The sequence below is a fragment of the Astatotilapia calliptera genome, chromosome 12 (assembly GCF_900246225.1).
Source record: "Astatotilapia calliptera chromosome 12, fAstCal1.2, whole genome shotgun sequence".
Taxonomy (NCBI): Eukaryota; Metazoa; Chordata; class Actinopteri; order Cichliformes; family Cichlidae; genus Astatotilapia; species Astatotilapia calliptera.
This window is the reverse complement of record NC_039313.1, coordinates 8,611,693-8,632,525: the sequence shown is the minus strand read 5'-3', so window position 1 is coordinate 8,632,525 and position 20,833 is coordinate 8,611,693. Positions and strand designations below refer to the sequence as shown.

The window sequence follows — 20,833 nt, the reverse complement described above, 5'->3', positions numbered from 1 at the left end:
TGCATACAGGTGGGTAGCAACCAACTCTTCAACTGCTGAATAATATAATACCTTGGCTTTACATTATATGCAAACCACTGCGGAATATTCATACACTTTTTTAATAGAGATTTTACACTGCCCAACCTTTGTCAAATTATGGTTATTTTAGTAAAGAAATAAGGTACTTACATTTTGTTGTTTTAGTTAAAACTGTTGGAAAAATTTAGTCTGCTACATGGAAGATTTAGTTGAATTTTGCCAAGGTATTAAATGATTCAATAGTTATGATGTTAACAGGTGATCAGGTGATACACATACAGCAAATTCTGACAAAAATGTCTACTTACAGACGTATCGCAGCCAACAACATGAAATCTGCATGGAGCTTTAAATTTACTGCAGAACTTAATATGGTCCACATACTGCAAAACAAAAAATATGAAAGAAGCTAATGATCTGTAGAATACGGTGTAGAATTTGATCCCTAGCTAAATGGCAAATGAGATTAATCTAACAGAATTATGAAAAAAAATTTAAATCTCTGCAGTACCTTTTCTCTGGGGATCTTTTTCTTCGCACAACCTTCACAAATCATTGGATACTTTGGACAGATCTCATCATGAGCCTGAAAAAATAAGTAGATCAGAATAAAAGAAAACACTTCTCGTCCAGCTCCTTGCCTTAACTATTTAACTTAACACCAGTTTAACTATATAGATGCCTTAAGGCATGCAGAGGTAGTTCATACTGATATAAGAAAATTACATAAATTAGCCAAATTAGATGTTATTGTTGTTAGTCCTGTTTGTAGGTGTACAGATGACTATCACTGAAATACCACAATATGGGTGAAAGCTCATTCAGTGGTTACTGAATTTACTGAATTTAATTTTAAAGGTAAATATATCTTTGTTTTCCTTTTATTTCACTAAAACTATATTTGTATCATATCTGTGTGCTTGAATATGTCTGAGAAGGGTAAATTTAAACCCAAATGTAATGGCACAAAAACAAGTGTTTACGGGTATGTGGTGACAATGAGTCAGCATTTCAATTCAATTCAGTTTTATTTATACAGCACCAAATCACTACATCAGTCGCCTCAAGGTGCTATATTATTGTAAGGTAGACCCTACAATAATACATACTGAGAAAAACCCAACAGTCATATGACCCCCTATGAGCAAGCACTTTGGTGACAGTGAGAAGGAAAAACTCCCTTTTAATAGGAAGAAACATCCGGCAGAACCAGGCTCAGATCATTTCCCATGAAATATTGGACACACTTGCCATATACTTCTACATATCTTATACTTCACTGATGACTAAGTGCTGAGACAAGATGGCCATAAGATAAGGCTGAATACCATGGAAAACGTAATAAGCAAAGGTTGAGATTACAATATTTTATCATATGCATTTAATCACATATACTGCATCATAACATAAACGTCAACTAAATTAGCATCATGTTAATGTTTCAGAATGCAACAGCTCTTTTTATGATGCATTACTGTAACAGAGAGAAGCCTGACCTTGATATTCTTTAACAGGAAGGGTTCTTTGCAGTATTTGCAGTTGAGCGTTCTCTCCGGACACTCTCTCTCATTGTGGCGTTCCTGCTCATTGGCTCTCATGAGCTCTTTACAGGAAGGACAGAGGATGATCATGAAGTCACAGTTGCCCTCGTGGCTGGCCTGTAGGTGACCAAAACAACTTTACATATTGTCCAATTACTGTATGATAAAATTGTTTGTACGGTTAACTTGATGACGTTACAATGAGCAGATATAGTATTATGTTGTATCTCACATGAGGCCAAGTTAAACCCTTTTGAGGTGAGAATACTGACCAGGTAATAAAATAAAATAAAACATGTACAAAAAGTTGTTAAAACCATTTTAGAAGAACATACTCTAATTTTTCAGTTAGAAGTTGCATGACTGAGCCAAGTTCAACACTAGGCAATAGTTCAGTCGACCAGAACAGCCTTAATGAGTAGTCACACTACAGTGGAAAAGCAATCAAGATCCAAGATCTGCCTTACTGCCCCCTGGGAAAATCTCTCTTGTTGCCACATAGAACCCATTCCAGTCACATAAAATGCATCCATCCAAAAAGTGCAAAAGTTCATATGGGTAATGATGAAAAAAATATAAGTGTAAGAGTAAACTCCTGCAAATACAGACATATAAATGGTAAATGGCCTGCATTTGTATAGTGCTTTACTCAGTCTAAGGATCCCAAAGCGCTTTACACTACATTCAGTCATTCACCCATTCACACACACATTCACACACTGGCAATGGTGAGCTACGTTGTAGCCACAGCTGCCCTGGGGCACACTGATAGAGGTGAGGCTGCTGGACACTGGCGCCACCGGGCCCTCTGACCACCACCAGTAGGCAAACATATATACAGTGGGGCAAAAAAGTATTTAGTCAGCCACCGATTGTGCAAGTTCCCCCACTTAAAATGATGACAGAGGTCAGTAATTTGCACCAGAGGTACACTTCAACTGTGAGAGACAGAATGTGAAAAAAAAATCCATGAATCCACATGGTAGGATTTGTAAAGAATTTATTCGTAAATCAGGGTGGAAAATAAGTATTTGGTCACCTCAAACAAGGAAAATCTCTGGCTCTCACAGACCTGTAACGTCTTCTGTAAGAAGCTTTTCTGTCCCCCACTCGTTACTAGAGATAGCACGATACCACTTTTTTATGTCCGATACCGATACCGATATCATAAATTTGGATAACTGCCGATACCGATATGAATCCGATATAGTGTTTTTTAATAAACAAAACTGTTTTTTAAATATCTTGCTGCATTTTGTATAAGTTCATACTCAAGTTTAAAACAACAACTACACTAAAGCTATTCTGTTATACCTGTATGCAAAAAAAAAATTTCATAGTACAGCAATACTGATCAATCTAATAAACTTAAACCTACACCATCCTCCCTATTCTGGTATTTTAAAGAGTACTTAGCATAAATATTAAGCAACCTAACTAATAGGGTTCCAACTCCAAGCAACAACAAAAATAAATAAATAAAAAATAGGGAACCACCCCTCACGCTCCAACTCATGATGCTTAATCGACGTAATCAACCTTAATTTGATGCAGTGTGAAAAAAAATGCACAGAAATCAATTATTTTTCAAGAAATATTAAATAGATTCAACATCTTTCTTCAACAAAATTGCAGACTGCACAGATGGTACCTTCCCAAAGGAAAAAGTACTATAGCTTACTAGGGTATATATATTAGACTTAATAGTTACTATATACAGTAATTGACTTCTATTCATTTTACATCAAATTAAAACTTTGGGTGTAAGATAATTATTTATTAAAAGCTAGACATTTTAAATGAGAATAAGAAAGAAAAGTATGTCTTTGTGCCCCCTTTTCCCTGTTAATGCCCTATCGGCCCCCCTGGCTAAACTTTGCTAGATCCGCCCCTGCACAGTTACCAGCGTCAGCTACGTAGAAAAAGATCCTCGAGTAGAAAGTAATATTAAATAAATTCTAACAACAGCTGATCAAGCTTAAACGTGCTGCTGTTGTTTATCCGCTGGTTTCCTCTTTCTGGTGCAAAGTGGGCCAAAAGCAAACTAGAGACACGGACTCGCGACAGAAAAGCCGATCAGCTGATCGTTAAGCAGTTTCATGATTGAAGTAGCAGCAAGAAGAGGCAGTCGCTCCATATATCGCTTGTTAAGCTTAACGCAGGAATGCTTTACAAACATTCAGAGATGGACTTACACACTTGCTTTACTTCTCTTGGGATAACTTTGTCGGAGATGAAATGCCGGGTTGCTAGCGAAGCTCCAAATGCTATCCAGACCACTGACAGGTCGGCATGCCACAGCCGCTCTATCACGTGATGCATACTGCTCCGACGTGCTAACGTTCTGAGGTGAGTTACGGTGTGTTGCAAGTTTTGTGAGGTGCTTTCGTGATATTTAATGGATCGGATTACATTTTTTATTTTTCTCCGATATCCGATCCAGTAATTTAGGTCAGTATCGGACCGATACCGATACGTAATATCGGATCGGTCCATCTCTACTCATTACCTGTATGAATGGCACCTGTTTGAACTCATCATCTGTATAAAAGACACCTGTCCACAGCCTCAAACAGTCAGACTCCAAACGCCGCCATGGCCAAGACCAAAGAGCTTTCGAAGGACACCAGGAAAAGTATTGTAGACCTGCACCAGACTGGGAAGAGTGAATCTACAATAGGCAAGCAGCTTGGTGTGAAAAAAATCAACTGTGGGAGCAATCATCAGAAAATGGAAGACATACAAGACCACTGATAATCTCCCTCGATCTGGGGCTCCACGCAAGATCTCATCCCGTGGGGTCAAAATGATCATGAGAACGGTGAGCAAAGATCCCAGAACCACACGGGGGGACCTGGTGAATGACCTGCAGAGATCTGGGACCAAAGTAACAAAGGTCACCGTCAGTAACACACTACAACGGCAGGGAATCAAATCCCGCAGTGCCAGACGTGTTCCGCTGCTGAAGCCAGTGCATGTCCAGGCCCGTCTGAAGTTTGCCGGAGAGCACATGGATGATACAGCAGAGGATTGGGAGAATGTCATGTGGTCAGATGAAACCAAAGTAGAACTTTTTGGTATAAACTCAACTCGTCGTGTTTGGAGGAAGAAGAATACTGAGTTGCATCCCAAGAACACCATACCTACTGTGAAGCATGGGGGTGGAAACATCATGCTATGGGGCTGTTTTTCTGCCAAGGGGACAGGACGACTGATCCGTGTTAAGGACAGAATGAATGGGGCCATGTATCATGAGATTTTGAGCCAAAACCTCCTTCCATCAGTGAGAACTTTGAAGATGAAACGAGGCTGGGTCTTCCAACATGACAATGATCCAAAACACACTGCCCGGGCAACAAAGGAGTGGCTCCGTAAGAAGCATTTGAAAGTCCTGGAGTGGCCTAGCCAGTCTCCAGACCTCAACCCCATAGAAAATCTGTGGCGGGAGTTGAAAGTCCGTGTTGCTCGGCGACAGCCCCAAAACATCACTGCTCTCGAGAAGATCTGCATGGAGGAATGGGCCAAAATACCAGCTACTGTGTGTGCAAACCTGGTAAAGACCTATAGTAAACGTTTGACCTCTGTTATTACCAACAAAGGTTATGTTACAAAGTATTGAGTTGTATTTTTGTTATTGACCAAATACTTATTTTCCACCCTGATTTACGAATAAATTCTTTACAAATCCTACCATGTGGATTCATGGATTTTTTTTCACATTCTGTCTCTCACAGTTGAAGTGTACCTCTGGTGCAAATTACTGACCTCTGTCATCATTTTAGGTGGGGGAACTTGCACAATCGGTGGCTGACTAAATACTTTTTTGCCCCACTGTACATACAATATATACTGTACATATATAGATATGTCACAAAACTGGTTATTCCAAATTAACAAATGATACTCAAATCAAATCAAATCACAATCAAATCACTTTTATTGTCACATTACATGTGCAGGTACATTGGTACAGTACATGTGAGTGAAATTCTCGTGTGCGAGCTTCACAAGCAACAGAGTTGTGCAAAACACAATAACGTAAACAAGCAAAATACAAGAATGGCTACATCTGAAACTAATAAATATATGTACAATATATAATAGTATATGCATTTCTGGATGTGTATACTAAATATTTTTCTACGTGTGTGTGTGTGTGTGTGTGTGTATACACATATTTTACAAATTAAATAGAGTAAACAATAAATAAAATATATAAAAATATACAGAGTTGAGACATGTGCAAAACAGTGGCATTACTGTACAGTATGGAGTCCATAATGTTGAAGTTCCAGTAGTGAAGCTGAGGTGTCTATGACGTGTTCAGCAGTCTGATGGCCTGGTGGAAGAAGCTGTCTCTCAGTCTGCTGGTTCGGGACCGGATGCTGCAGAACCTCCTTCCTGAGGGAAGTAGTCTGAACAGTTTATGGCTGGGGTGACTGGAGTCCTTGATGATCCTCCCCGCTTTCCTCAGGCAGCGCTTCCTGTAGATGTCTTGGAGGGAGGGAAGCTCACCTCCAATTATCCGTTCAGAGCACCGCACTACTCGCTGGAGAGCTTTGCAGTTGTAGGCGGTGCTGTTGCCATACCAGGTGGTGATGCATCCAGTGAGGATGCTCTCAATGGCACAGTGATAGAAGGTCCTGAGGATGCCAAATCTTTTCAGTCTCCTGAGAAAGAAGAGGCGCTGCTGCACCTTCTTCACTGTTTTGTTTGTGTGTACTGACCACGTAAGATCCTCAGCCAGATGTACACCAAGGAACCGGAAGCTGCTCACTCTCTCCACAGCAGCGCCGTTGATGGTGATGGGGGTGTGTACTTCTCTGCACCTCCGGAAGTCCACTATCAACTCCTTTGTCTTTGCGACGTTGAGTGTGAGATGGTTGTCTTGACACCAGTGGGTCAGGGCGCTGACCTCCTCCCTGTAGGCCGTCTCATCACCGTTGGTGATAAGACCCACCACTGTAGTGTCGTCCGCAAACTTCACAATGATGTTGGAGTTGTTAGTGGCTGTGCAGTCGTAGGTGTAGAGTGAGTATAGGAGAGGGCTCAGTACACACCCCTGTGGAGCACCAGTGTTCAGTGTGATGGGGGATGAGGTGATGCTGCCCAGTCTGACCACTTGGCGTTTGTCAGACAGGAAGCTAAGGATCCAGCTGCAGAGGGAGCTGCTCAGTCCTAGATCCTGCAGTTTCCTGTCTAGCTTCGAGGGAACGATGGTATTGAATGCTGAGCTGTAATCTACAAACAGCATTCTCACATACGTGTCTCTCTTCTCCAGGTGTGACAGGGCAGTATGTAGTGTCAGGGCTATGGCATCATCAGTGGACCTGTTGTGGCGGTATGCGAACTGTAGAGGGTCCAGTGAGTCGGGTAGTGCAGAGCAGATGAAGTCCCTGACCAGCTTCTTGAAGCATTTGCTTACGATGGGGGTCAGGGCTACAGGTCGCCAGTTGTTCAGTGAGGAGATGGTGGAGGATTTGGGTACAGGGACGATGGTGGCCATTTTGAAGCAGGCTGGGACTACAGACAGAGAGAGGGAAAGGTTGAAGATGTGTGTGAACACTCCAGCCAGCTGAGCCGCGCATGATCTGAGGACGCGGCCGGGAATCCCGTCCGGACCAGTAGCTTTGCACGCGTTCACCTTCCTGAAGCACTTCCGCACATCCTCCTCAGACACAGTGTGTGCACTGACGTCATCCGCGGTGCGCACACTGTCCGGTCTCATGGTGTTCGCTGTGTCGAATCTAGCGTAGAATACGTTTAGATCCTCACACAGAGAGGCCGTGGTCTGCGGTGTGCTGGTTTTCCCTCTAAAGTCTGTGATCGTGTTTAGTCCCTGCCACATACTACTGGTTCAATGTCATCATTTCAGAATGCATTGGTTCTGCTCGGCTGGTTCCACTCTCCGTTTACATCATTGATTTTAAAAAAATAACCATCTGTTGTCACCACAGGTATAATTAATTACTTAATTTCTTTCAATTAGTGCTGGGCGATAGAACGATAACAATATGTATTGTGAAATAACTTTTTCTTGATAGAAAAATTAAACTATTGCGATAGGCCTCATCTCGCTTGTCCTCTTAAAAAAAAAAAAAAAAAAGGACAGCCAATGCAAATTAAGTAGTGCAGAGCCGAACCAATCACAGCCGCAGCGTCACGTCACGTGACTTGTTACGTACAGCACAAGTGCCAAGCCGCACATGTGTATTTGTTTGGGAAGCAGCCAGCCGCCGTGCCGCCTGGGTAATGGAGGAAATGAGTGTGCTGACTAGAGAAAAATCAACCGAGAGCGTGACCGAAGGTTACCGAAGAGAACACAGATGATGGTTCCAATGCCGGAGAGATTGCCGGAAGAGCCATAGAAGTTCCGTAGTGTGAAGGTGTATAGGATAAAGGTCTAATCATCTCTTAGTTTAGTCAGATTGCACAGAGTGTATATATTTGTTAATAATTTGAATCATTTTGGATAAGGATAAGTGTAAGATAATGGGGAATTTCAGTTTTTACTTTATAATTTGTTTAGCGTAAGATTTACAGTTAAATTGTATTTTTTCTTGCCTTATTTAATTTGTACGTACTGTTCCTTTAACACACGGTAACTGTGCACGGGGGGAGTGTTCGCGACAGGCAGTGTGGAGCTACGGGGGCTCTTTTCTGGAAGCGCTGGGTGAGAGAGTATTTGCCTCAGCTTCAGACACGGCAGAAGTGGACACGGGTGTCTAGGAACTTTGTGCCTGGAGACATCGTTTTGCTCGTGGACGAAACAGCACTGAGAAACTCTTGGCTCATTGGTAGAGTCACTCAAGCCATGCCGGATGAACATGGCCTTGTTTGCAGGGTTCGTGTGAAGACCAAGACCAGTGAACTCGATAGACCGATCACTAAGGTCTGTCTGCTCCTAGAAGCAGTATGAGTCAGTGGTAAAGGCTGGACTCCCACGGTATGTCATGTACTGGTGACCTCTGACATCAGAAGAAATTATGTTCTAAGGACTGAATGCCTATGTTGTTGAACTTGATCATTGTGCCAAATTGTTAATAATTGTTTATAAGTTTATAGAACAATTAGCGGTCGGGAATGTATAGGATAAAGGTCTAATCATCTCTTAGTTTAGTCAGATTGCACAGAGTCTATATTTCTTAATAATATGAATGATTTTGGATAAGGATAAGTGTAAGATAATGGGGAATTTCAGTTTTTACTTTATAATTTGTTTAGCGTAAGATTTGCAGTTAAATTGTATTTTTTCTTGCCTTATTTAATTTGTACGTACTGTTCCTTTAACACACGGTAACTGTGCACGGGGGGAGCGTTCGCGACGGGCAGTGTGGAGCTACGGGGGCTTTAACTAGCTGTGGAGAAAAACTGTTTCTTACCGTGTTTGCAGTGTACAGGAACATTCAAATGGATCACTGTATTTCAAACTGTGGAAATAAATGTTTGCCTGTTTGTTTTTCAACTACAAGCGGACTTTGTGGATTATGTTCAACTGCACTAAGACACGCGTACGGCCCGACTACCAGCTAGTGCTTCCGCGGTAATAGAAGGTATTTCGGCTATTTCAAGTCTGACAAAAAACAGAGTAGCGCACACTGTTGTGCCAAAAGCAAGTCTGGAAATACAATAAAGCGGTGCATGCTCAATCTCTGACTGGAAGCGCTAATTCGTCATTCGGCTTTTGTCAGACTAAAGTAACTGTTAAAACTGTTTGAAAAGCTAAGCTATACAACAAGGAGAGATTGAGAATTTCCTTTTAGTTCTCAGTTTATTTGATATTGACAAAAGTTAGTCAATTTTGTCTGTTCTTCTGTAAAACAAACTAGGATTTATTTTTAGAATTAATATTTTGTTTTTAAGTGGAATTGACAATTATTCTGTTTTGTTTGTTGTATTTTGAAACTTAAACGCTTTAGCGGCTGCCTTTTGTGTAGTTTGCAATATTTGCCTTTATTTATCTGAAAAAGTCTCATGTTCCTTAAGTACATCTACCCTGTTGAACTTATTATGGGAAATAAATATTTAAATCAAAACAAGCTGCTGATTATTTCACATTTTACTTGTGAGCAACGGCACATTTAAATCCTACAAATATAGTTATTTGGCTTATATCGTGATATATAGCGTTATCGCCTGAAATGAAAAAAACATATCGTGATATGAAAAAATCTTATATCGCCCAGCTCTACCTTCAATACAAAAATATTTTGTTTGTCATGGCTTACACAAGTAAAATTAACACAGAACTTAAAATGACTATATGAACACAAAAGTCATACCATTTTTTGTGTGCCAGATACTCCTCAACATCATAAAGTGGCTCCTGACAATTGACCATAAGGATCCAAGCCACCAACAATTAAAATTTTATATGAACCATGTCAGAATAAACAGTGTATATTACCCAACAGATATTATAAAAACAACACTATAAAGTAGGGGCAGTTTGAAATGCTGATAGAGTGTGTATATATGCTTAGGTCTGTCTCAGTAGTTCAGGATTGGATATGTGACTGGTGAGGGTTGACGGGGGCCTGAAATGGTGAGAGTGTGGGTGAGAGCAACACAGGTCAGTACAGTACCATGGGTGGATTTCAGCAAAACCCACAGCGGGGTGAGCCTGATATACGTGTTGACCAATGAATGGGTGGGTATGTGAACACACAGGTCTCTACAGGTATTCACAGCCAGTAATAAGACACATCTTCCCCTCCTTCAGAGTAACTTGAATCCCAACTCCGTGCCCGTTCTGCTGATTTTGAGGGATCTGATGACTTCCTCATTTTCATCTGTGGCTTTAATCTATTTGCAGCAGGACTGTGTGGGCTCAATTGGCAGGTCATTCACCTGTAGCAGGAGGTTGCGGTACCTCCTGCTACACCTTCTCTCTCTGGGCATAATCTATAGACAGGGTTGTCCCCTATCTGTTCTTTCGCAGTGTAGATGTCCTGTTACCAACAGGGGTCTAAGTTGCACAGGACCTCCTCTTTCAATGAGGTTGTGTACAAGAACTATATCCCCACAATGGAGGGCACTCTTGTCATAAAGTCCTTTACAATAAGAGCTCGTTGCCCGTTTGCATTTGCTATTCAGTATACCTGAATCATTCCTGTCCACTTCTTGGCATAACCACTTGGTGTTTCAGCCTCCTGATCTTTAGAGTCCAAAAAGGAGGTCAATGGGGCGACATAGATGATGGCCATAAAACAAGTAGTAGGGGAAGAGCCCTGTAGCCTCATGCTTTGTACAGTTGTACACATTAATGATATGTGGTAGGTGGTTGTTACATCCTGGGAGGCTGTGGGAGTGTGTGGGCGTGGTGTTGTCTTCTCTCTCTCCTCCTCCTTCGTTCTGGCCCCTCCCCTTGTCTCTCTCTGCCCCTGCCCTCTCCTTTAGGTCACACCTGCTGCTCATCTGCTCTCATTACAACCAATTACCCTCAGGGGTGATATAAGCTGGAGAAGAGCAGTGTGGAGGAGGAGGGAGAGGTTTCTGGTGGATTTCCTCTGTGCTGGTCAGAGCGTGCTACTGGCTTAGGTGTGGAACAGCCTGCTGCGTATGACCAGCCTTCTGGTGTGTGGCTCTTTGTGAGTAGTGTTTAACTGAGCAGTGATTGCCCATGAGTGACGGCGGCCTTCATTAGTTTGTGTGGCCTGCTTGGATATTGTTTGTTAGCAGCGTTGCTGTCTCTTTCTGTTGAAACCTTACTGTTGCTTTCTTTGTTGAGTGGTCATTACCCCTTTGGGTTGACCTCCCTGATTTCTTATTATAGCAGCGGTGCTGTCTCCTTTTGTTGTTGCCATTTATATGATTATTGAGGTGTTTGCCTACAATAAAGATCTATTTTATGTTAAATACCTCTGCCTGGCGTTCTTTTCATTCCACCTGGATCTAATTGTTACTGTCCCCCACCCTCATCGCCTAGACTTTTATGTGGGGACGTAACAAAGTGGGGGCTCGTCCGGGATCGGAATGAAAGGAATTGGGTTGATTACAAGTGCGTACAGGTGTTTGTGTGTTGTGTGAAGGTCATTTGGCAACTGCTGCTCTCCCCGGCTAGCACAGGGGAGTGTCTAGCTGAGCATTTGCTCTTCCTTCGGACACTCGTTTTTTTGTTTTGCCTTTTTTATTTTCGGAGCAAACCCGGGTGGGGATTAATTCTCTGTTGGGGGTAGGCTTGTCGGTGCCTTTTGGCACTTGATGATTCGCCTTTAAAGTGGCCTCGAGCCTGGTACGCTCCAGAAGCTAGGACAGGCTAGATTCTGAGCAGGCAGGACTGGGGGGAGTGTGGGCTTTTCAATTAATGGTTGACTTTTTGACACAACACATTTCTCTTTCGCTTGTGTGTAGTTCTGTAGTGAAGGCATTGTGTGTGTTTTGTGGTGTTTGCAGCTAGTGAGCTGTCTGTGTTTTGTGGTGATTGCAGCTAGTGAGCTGTGTTTGTGGTTTCCAGCTAGTGAGCTGCGCTTTCCTTTTGACTTTGCTTTATTGACCAACGCCTGAGTTTTTGTTTGTTTTTCTTAAATGGTGATAGCGGCTTGTCCGTCTCTCTTAGTTGAGCTACTTTAATAAAACTCTTTAATTTAACCCTTTTGCCTCCTTGACTCCTTTTTCTGACCTGGACACCTTTTGTTACTTCCCCCTCACCGCCTAGACCCCTCAGGGGAACGTAACAGTGGTCTTTCCAGTTCTCCTTTTCTTTTTCTCCCAGAGTCCATAGCATTTACAACGCAGTGTGCAATTTAGTCTCTCTGCCAGGTTTCCCCTGGGGCTCTTGAGTGACCAATACCAGATAACTGCCTGAGGGTGATGTTTGGTGGGATATTTGAACCTGGGGATGTAATCATTGAGAGAGAAAAAAACAAAAACAAAAAAACAACAGCGGCTGCCTTGCCAGCTTTGTTTTTGGTTGGGTCGGCCTAGGCACTTATACAGTCCACCCAAGGAGTTATGAAAGCTGTCAAGCACCTTAATTGTTCTACTATGAAACCTTAGTGGTAGGTCTGATCCAATATCAAAAACTAGCTGCATGACCATGAGTCAGTGGAGTCCGAGGGAGGGGGTGTCAGTCGCTCACTGTTTTGTTATTCAAAAGCCGATAATCAACAGAGGTGTAGGGAGCTACGGTTGTTCCTCACACATAAGAATGGGGCAGAACAGGGTGAATCAGACTTAAAAATCCATCTTTTTACCAACAGTTCTTGAAAATCTTCTTTTACCTCAAGCCTTTGAGCTGTGATTGTTTTGGTTTGTGTGGAAACAGTCTTTTGTGTCTCTGGTGGGCCCATCTTAATAAGGTTGGTAACATGCTGAATTGTACCGAGAAGTGTTCTCCTTGGTAGTGTGATCTCTTGTTTTGAGTGGTTAGAGATCGGGACCTTGACACAACGGTGACTGGAGTTCTGGACCTCCAGAAGGCCATTCCCTGAACTCAGCTGTGCTAGGACACTGTCCTCCTCTGTAGGTTATTACAAAACAAGGGGATCGGAGATGTCAAAGTTTGGGGGTACTCTGCACAACACCTGTACCACTCTTCCAGTTGGAATGAGAATATTGTTTGTCCTACTCTTACTGTAGCTGGGTCACAATATTTACTTGCCCAAACTGGGTGAAACAAACAATGGCCATCACCTGTTCTTCCCCCCATCACAAAGGCATTGCATAAGAGGTTGACAACTGTGGCAATGGCATCACGTAGGGCTGCACGATTTTGCATAAAATGAGAATCACGATTTTTTTGCTTAAAATTGAGATCACGATTCTCTCACGATTTTCTTTTCCAGTATAAACATTTATTGCACTTATTAACTGCACATCGACTTCGTAACAGTTGAGACTGAACATAAAAACAATAAATAAACATAAAAACAACAAATGTCTGACATTTTGTCGTTGCCGCAAAATGTTGTACAGCTTGAAATTCCGTCTCCACCGTTGCTCGACACTGCGTGTATAGAGCAGGTAGTGCAACAATAGAAAAATAGTTGCGGGACGGCACTGTGTAGCGTTTGTCTAGGGTGTTGATCATTTTCCTAAATCCCTCGTTTTGCTCAGTGTTGATGGGAGCCATATCTTTGGTCAGGTGATAAGTAATAGCCTCCGTAATTTCTTTGTGCCTGCGGGAGTTCGACGGGTATAGGGAAGCGCTGTATAAGGTTCCCGTTATTGATGTTTGAGTGGTTGACCGGGACGGATTTTCTCCTGTCACTTTCTCGTCATCCCTGACGTGCTCTCCATTGTTTTTTCCCTGCCAATTTTAGCAGCCAGCTTCTGTATCACGTGGTATAAGGCTCCGCCCTTGTCATTTGTTGAGCAGGAAGAGTGAGCGCTTGTTTTCATGCAGATTACGTCCCAGATCAAAATGCGGTACAATCGTCGTTGTTAGGTTTTGTATTGTTGATTGTCATTTATGCTTAGAAATATTTAACCATAGATGCTTAGAGGTGTATAATCAATTGTGTAGTGATAAGTTGTGTGATCTTTAACAGGCTACAGAGGCTTGGTGTGCATTCCACACCTACATCCTGGGAGCATGAGAGAGGTCATACCTTCTCTTATTGTTTTATGATAGGATTAACGTAGTTACGTCTGTTTTAGTCTAAGTGCTTTTTGTGTATAAATGAACTGCTGGACTTCCTTACTGTGTTATCTAGGATGAGGGGGGGTCTACCCTCTTCCTGACCAAGGATGTTTGCTTGTGTGCTTTTATGACCCTTTGATCAGCAGTACCCCCCCCCCCCCCCCCCCACACACACACACACACACAGGCAAGGTACTCTTTGTGTGTATGTAGACATCACATGTTAATGAACCTATGCATATTCATGTAACCTCAATAAAAGGACAGTGGTACGGGAGAACGGACGAGAGCAACTGGGGTCAAGTGGAGGAACGGCACTCTGTCCGGTCTCTCCCGTGCACGAGTAACATGAAGAACTTTGCCTATTTGTGTCTTGCTTAGCAGTGTAATTATATTGTCTTCAACGTTCCAGCGGATGGGTTCAAGCTATAAACCTATCAGTCGTCTTCTTTTTTTTCCCTTTTTTTTTCCTTTTTTTTTTTTTTTAAATCGTCATTTGGAAATGAGATCGCACATAAGTATGAATTGAGATCGTGATTTTCTAACAATTAATCGTGCAGCCCCAGCATCACCTTAAAGTTCTTGTCTCTTGATGAGCACATCAGCTCCTAGTAAAGTCTGGGGCAGTGACAGCTGGCTAACCAAGAAGGGGGCTTGAATGGTGAGATTGGGATTGTTATTCCCTGCCAAGTTGACGGTGAGCTCTACCCAACAATCATAGGAGATGTTTTGGACATTAACTGCATAAAGATCAAGGTCTTCATCAAGAAATTCTTGACGTGGTCTTACTGTATAATTGAGAATGTGGATGTCGGCTGATATGATTTTAGCTGCTTGGGTTCAATGCTTACTGGAAGGCCCTGCTGACAGGCTTCTGGCTTTCGCTTAAAAAAGACTGTCTTGTTTCCCTGAAATTTGGTATGCTTTAAGCATCCCACTGCTTAGTGTCCATGATCTCCACACACAAAACAATGGTTTCATTCCTGCAGGTTTCAGACAATGGGCTGTTTTCCCTCTTCCCCTGCTCTGCCAGCTGTCAAATGGCCTGAAGGTCTCTTTCGTATGTTGTGTCTCTTGTTTTGTTATCACTCTGCCAACCTCATGTTTTGTAGCGTTGTCATCTTTTGGCAGGGGAGTTGTCCTAGTCTACGCTGGATCTGCTTCTCTCTTGTTTGTGCCACAATAACAAAGGACACTAGTTCAATGTTGTCGCTTCCCAAATTTCCTCTGAGGGCCGGGGGATGACATGCTGAACTGTTGTCCTCTTATTGACCAATATAAAGAGCACTGGTCTCTAAATGCTATTGACACCCTTTTCTCAATGAGAAGTCTGGGCCCTGGAGGGACTTTCCCTGCCGGATACACGATGGACGGGTGGCAGACATGGAGGATCGTGTGCCTGGCGGGACTGTCGATTGAGGACGCTGAAGATATCTACCTATTCGGAACCATGATAACAGGGTTCTTGCTGATCGGAGTTGGCTTGGCCCTGGCTTGTTGGAGAATTAAGAAAGCGGAACCGGCTGTTCAAACCCCCCCAAGGCTGCCCGCTGGGATTGAAACGATGGGACGAGGTGCGGCTTCTCAGAAAGGACTCACTGAATGCAGCATGGTTAAGAGCTTGGAGGCGCTAACGGCTGCAGTGAAGGCTCACTGAGTACCTCTGAGCGTACATTGGATTACATCAGGGAAGAATCCACTCGGAACAACACCTCTGGGCAGAAGCTGGATTACATCGCGGATCAGTTGGCTGCGGTCGTGAGGTCTCAGAATCTGCTCTGTGAGCAAAAGACTGAAAAGACCACAGAATTGAAGGTAAATAACATCATGAAGAAACTCGCAGCTATCCAACGGGAGATTGAGAGACCAGTGTCGGTGTCGGAGTGTTAAAAACAGCTTGAAATTCTCATGAGTTGTTTGTAAAAGAAAAATCACCATTATAATGCGGCTACCCCTTTGACGCCAGCTGTGGGCTCAAGGCCGGAGCCGAACAAACACTCCCTGATAACGACTGTCACGATGTTGTGCTGTGGACATTAGGTGCTTTTTGTGCAGAGGAGTTTTTTTGTTTCCTGTTCTCATGCTATCCTACCATGGAAGTACAGCATGAGTAGAGGTCTCTTTTTTTCCTCTTGTACTTTCCCATTGTAGTGTACATTTCAGTGTTTTTTCTGTAACGCTACCAATCTCCGACTTGTATCCCCATGTAATGTCTGTGTTGTGTGTGTAAGGTCGGGGGGGGGGGGTCCCATTTCACTGCAGGGCAACCTGCATGTGGCGAATAAAGCTTTGATTGATTGATTGATTGATTGAAATCACCTCAAATTCTTTGACAGTTCCAGTCCATATGCATCCTTCATTGGGACAGACAGCTGCCAAGGCCTCCACTTCTCTGCGGGCTGCATTGTCAGGGAAAGCCTGGGTGGGAAAAAAAGGAGGTTGTTGTCAGTGTTGTTTGGTTTGCATCTTCAGTTCAGATTAAGCCAGGATGCACCAATTTCATTTTTCAGGGAGATTCAGGACATATGGTCAGAGGATAAAATGGCTATAGCTGTTCCATCTATTGTTGTTACTGCTAAGACCTATAGAGCAGTCACAAAGTTTCTGTTGTGTTGGATCTAAACTGCAGGCCATTAGATTTGAACAGAAACAATGACCATGACATTACAGTGCTTTATAAAAATTCCAAACCAGGCCAAACTCTATTAAGAAAACTGCTAAAAATGCTAATAAAGTGGAACTGTAATAAAATGTACTTACACCACCTTGCTTAAGGATCGAGGTGGGTTCCTCAAACAGGTCTTCTTTGATGCATGCACTGCATTTCTGTGGTCCACAACTTCCAAAGAGAAAAAAAAAAACACACATAAATAATAAACACTGTGGTAGGGCTGGGCGATATATCGAGTTTTTTAAAAATATCGATATATTTTCATACGAGATATAAGATGTGACAATATCGTTTATATCGATATAGTCTATGTTACGTTATAATTATACTTGTGGAGCCGCAGGTTTGCCTCTCTTTCGTCCACTTTTGTCTCTACGCAACGTTACTCGGCCTGGCCTCTCCTTCACTGAACACAACTCCCCCTCCCCCATAGCTTCACCTGCAGGCAATGACAAGATGAAAGCGGAAAATCTCCGTTAGCGAGTTACCGTGCGTGGGGCTGGATGGCGTCAACGTGTTAGCGAGCTAACCGCGCTAACGAGCTAACCACGCTAACGACATGCAGCCAGGAGGGGCTGCACGGACTAAAATCCTTTCATTTTCTCAAAAATCGACAGCGCGCCTTATGTATGAATTCTGGTTGTGCTTACTGACCGCGAACCGATTTTATGTGGGACACAGCGCTCAGCAATCTGTCAAAAAATGTTTTAATATGACTTTGCTAAGCTACGGAGCTGCACCACTTGATGGATTGTCGGAGGATTACGGCTACCGAGGAGGAGCCTCGCGGAGTGATACGTACTGTGTGTATAAGGACCACAAATGGCACCTGTTCAGAGACGTGGTGCAGCTGTGAAATCTGTCTCTTTGTTATTATGCTCAGCGTCTATTAGTTTACATTTTGACTGCACAATTGTGAGCTTTTTGTTATGCACAAAAAAAACATTGTTTTCTTTTATTTATGGACCATGATTATTTAATAAATGCTGATAATTTATTTTTGAGTAATTTCTTCATGTACATCTACGCTGTATGTAAATAAAAGTGCCTGTGTGACATCTGGGACACAGTGTGACTAAGAACTCTCTTTTTGTTCTTAACTTATGGCTTTAAAAAAAAAAAAACAATCGAGATATATATCTTATATCGCCATCCAGCTAAAAAATATCGAGATATGAATTTTGGGTCATATCGCCCAGCCCTACACTGTGGCAATGTCAAACTACCATTGAACATTTGGCATACAATGCCTCAGTAAGTATAACATACAGTGGGGCAAAAAAGTATTTAGTCAGCCACCGATTGTGCAAGTTCCCCCACTTAAAATGATGACAGAGGTCAGTAATTTGCACCAGAGGTACACTTCAACTGTGAGAGACAGAATGTGAAAAAAAAAAATCCATGAATCCACATGGTAGGATTTGTAAAGAATTTATTCGTAAATTAGGGTGGAAAATAAGTATTTGGTCACCTCAAACAAGGAAAATCTCTGGCTCTCACAGACCTGTAACGTCTTCTGTAAGAAGCTTTTCAGTCCCCCACTCGTTACCTGTATGAATGGCACCTGTTTGAACTCATCATCTGTATAAAAGACACCTGTCCACAGCCTCAAACAGTCAGACTCCAAACGCCGCCATGGCCAAGACCAAAGAGCTTTCGAAGGACACCAGGAAAAGTATTGTAGACCTGCACCAGACTGGGAAGAGTGAATCTACAATAGGCAAGCAGCTTGGTGTGAAAAAATCAACTGTGGGAGCAATCATCAGAAAATGGAAGACATACAAGACCACTGATAATCTCCCTCGATCTGGGGCTCCACGCAAGATCTCATCCCGTGGGGTCAAAATGATCATGAGAACGGTGAGCAAAGATCCCAGAACCACACGGGGGGACCTGGTGAATGACCTGCAGAGATCTGGGACCAAAGTAACAAAGGTCACCGTCAGTAACACACTACAACGGCAGGGAATCAAATCCCGCAGTGCCAGACGTGTTCCGCTGCTGAAGCCAGTGCATGTCCAGGCCCGTCTGAAGTTTGCCAGAGAGCACATGGATGATACAGCAGAGGATTGGGAGAATGTCATGTGGTCAGATGAAACCAAAGTAGAACTTTTTGGTATAAACTCAACTCGTCGTGTTTGGAGGAAGAAGAATACTGAGTTGCATCCCAAGAACACCATACCTACTGTGAAGCATGGGGGTGGAAACATCATGCTATGGGGCTGTTTTTCTGCCAAGGGGACAGGACGACTGATCCGTGTTAAGGACAGAATGAATGGGGCCATGTATCGTGAGATTTTGAGCCAAAACCTCTTTCCATCAGTGAAAACTTTGAAGATGAAACGAGGCTGGGTCTTCCAACATGACAATGATCTAAAACACACTGCCCGGGCAACAAAGGAGTGGCTCCGTAAGAAGCATTTGAAAATCCTGGAGTGGCCTAGCCAGTCTCCAGACCTCAACCCCATAGAAAATCTGTGGCGGGAGTTGAAAGTCCGTGTTGCTCGGCGACAGCCCCAAAACATCACTGCTCTCGAGAAGATCTGCATGGAGGAATGGGCCAAAATACCAGCTACTGTGTGTGCAAACCTGGTAAAGACCTATAGTAAACGTTTGACCTCTGTTATTGCCAACAAAGGTTATGTTACAAAGTATTGAGTTGTATTTTTGTTATTGACCAAATACTTATTTTCCACCCTGATTTACGAATAAATTCTTTACAAATCCTACCATGTGGATTCATGGATTTTTATTTTTTTTTCACATTCTGTCTCTCACAGTTGAAGTGTACCTCTGGTGCAAATTACTGACCTCTGTCATCATTTTAGGTGGGGGAACTTGCACAATCGGTGGCTGACTAAATAGTTTTTTGCCCCACTGTATGACCTTAACTCAACTTTGTCTGAACACTCAAAATACATGCCGTGGTCTTCAAGTATGATGGCACAATACAACAACTATAGGTTGAAAAACAACTAAGAGCTGGAAGAGGGTGAAAATCCAATAAGGCCTACATTTTTCAGATTAGAGCACTATATTTATCTGAAAATAACATAATTGAAAATTTCAAGGTCATTTATAAAGGGGAAAAATACAGAAATGTGATACTTTAAAAGGCACCTATTCTGAATTCTCTAATATTTGGTCAAACCCAATTGTAAACTTTTATTGAAAACAGCCTAAAATCTCTTAGGGAATCTTTCTTGTAGTTTTTTTAAACTAGCCTTCAGGACTAGTTCTCCAGGCTTCTTTAAGGGCTTTCTAAAGCTCTTCTTTGGATGTTGGCTGCCATTCATTTTGCTGCCTGTCAAGATGAGTGTTTCTATAATGCTGAGTTCCAAGCTTTGGGGAGGCTAGTCAATGATAGTCTTCCATTGTGTTTTTCTATCCAGACATGCATTTATTACACAGACAGTTTATTTCAAGTCAGTCTAGTACTGCACATTGTATATTTTACTCTTACAATGGTTAAACATGGTGAAATGATCAAATAGTACCATAAGAATATGTGTAAATCGAAAAAAAAAGCACCTGTGTTACACTTTTTTTGTTGGCTCTGTATAATGTCAGGAGGTGAGGTGTGGTGAGGTACACAGCATTGGAAACAACCACTCTGTGTTTGGAAGGGGCAGCCAATAGGAAGAAACGTGGTTTTAAATGGAGAGGAGATGCAACACATTGCTTTACAGATGAATTGAGGGGCTGGATTAAGGCCCAGGAGTAACACAAATAAGGATCCATTTAAAATACCGGAAAGCTACATTAGTAAAATATTGAGCTCGAAAATAAGCAGAGTAGATGCCTTCTTACTTTCAGAAGACTATTTTCTCTTTAATCACTCACACAAACATGATTTGTGTTGAATTTCTTTCATAGGTATATTAATCCAGTTTTATTTTATTTATTTTTTTACACCTACAAATGCAAAGAAAGACAAGCATTTGTGAAAAAGTTAGGGTGTGTGTGGGGGGGTGTTGTCCCACCTCCCCCTCTAGGTAAATAAAATGAGCACACTCA

At 42.5% G+C, this 20,833-nt stretch overlaps 1 protein-coding gene across 3 annotated transcripts in view; it reads right to left on the bottom strand.

Annotated features, from left to right (window-relative positions):
• LOC113033094 (TNF receptor-associated factor 2-like) overlaps positions 1-20,833 on the bottom strand; it is a 39,745-nt gene that overhangs the window by 17,510 nt on the left and 1,402 nt on the right. For 2 of the 3 annotated variants that reach the window (XM_026186442.1, XM_026186444.1), the window contains exons 3-7: positions 16,906-16,984; positions 16,465-16,563; positions 1,518-1,679; positions 533-607; positions 330-404 (exon numbers count right to left, since the gene is read on the bottom strand). In XM_026186442.1, coding sequence (XP_026042227.1) covers positions 330-404; positions 533-607; positions 1,518-1,679; positions 16,465-16,563; positions 16,906-16,984 — 490 coding nt within the window. The remainder of the gene's footprint in view (positions 1-329; positions 405-532; positions 608-1,517; positions 1,680-16,464; positions 16,564-16,905; positions 16,985-20,833) is intronic. The other variant, XM_026186443.1, reaches the window with a different exon arrangement.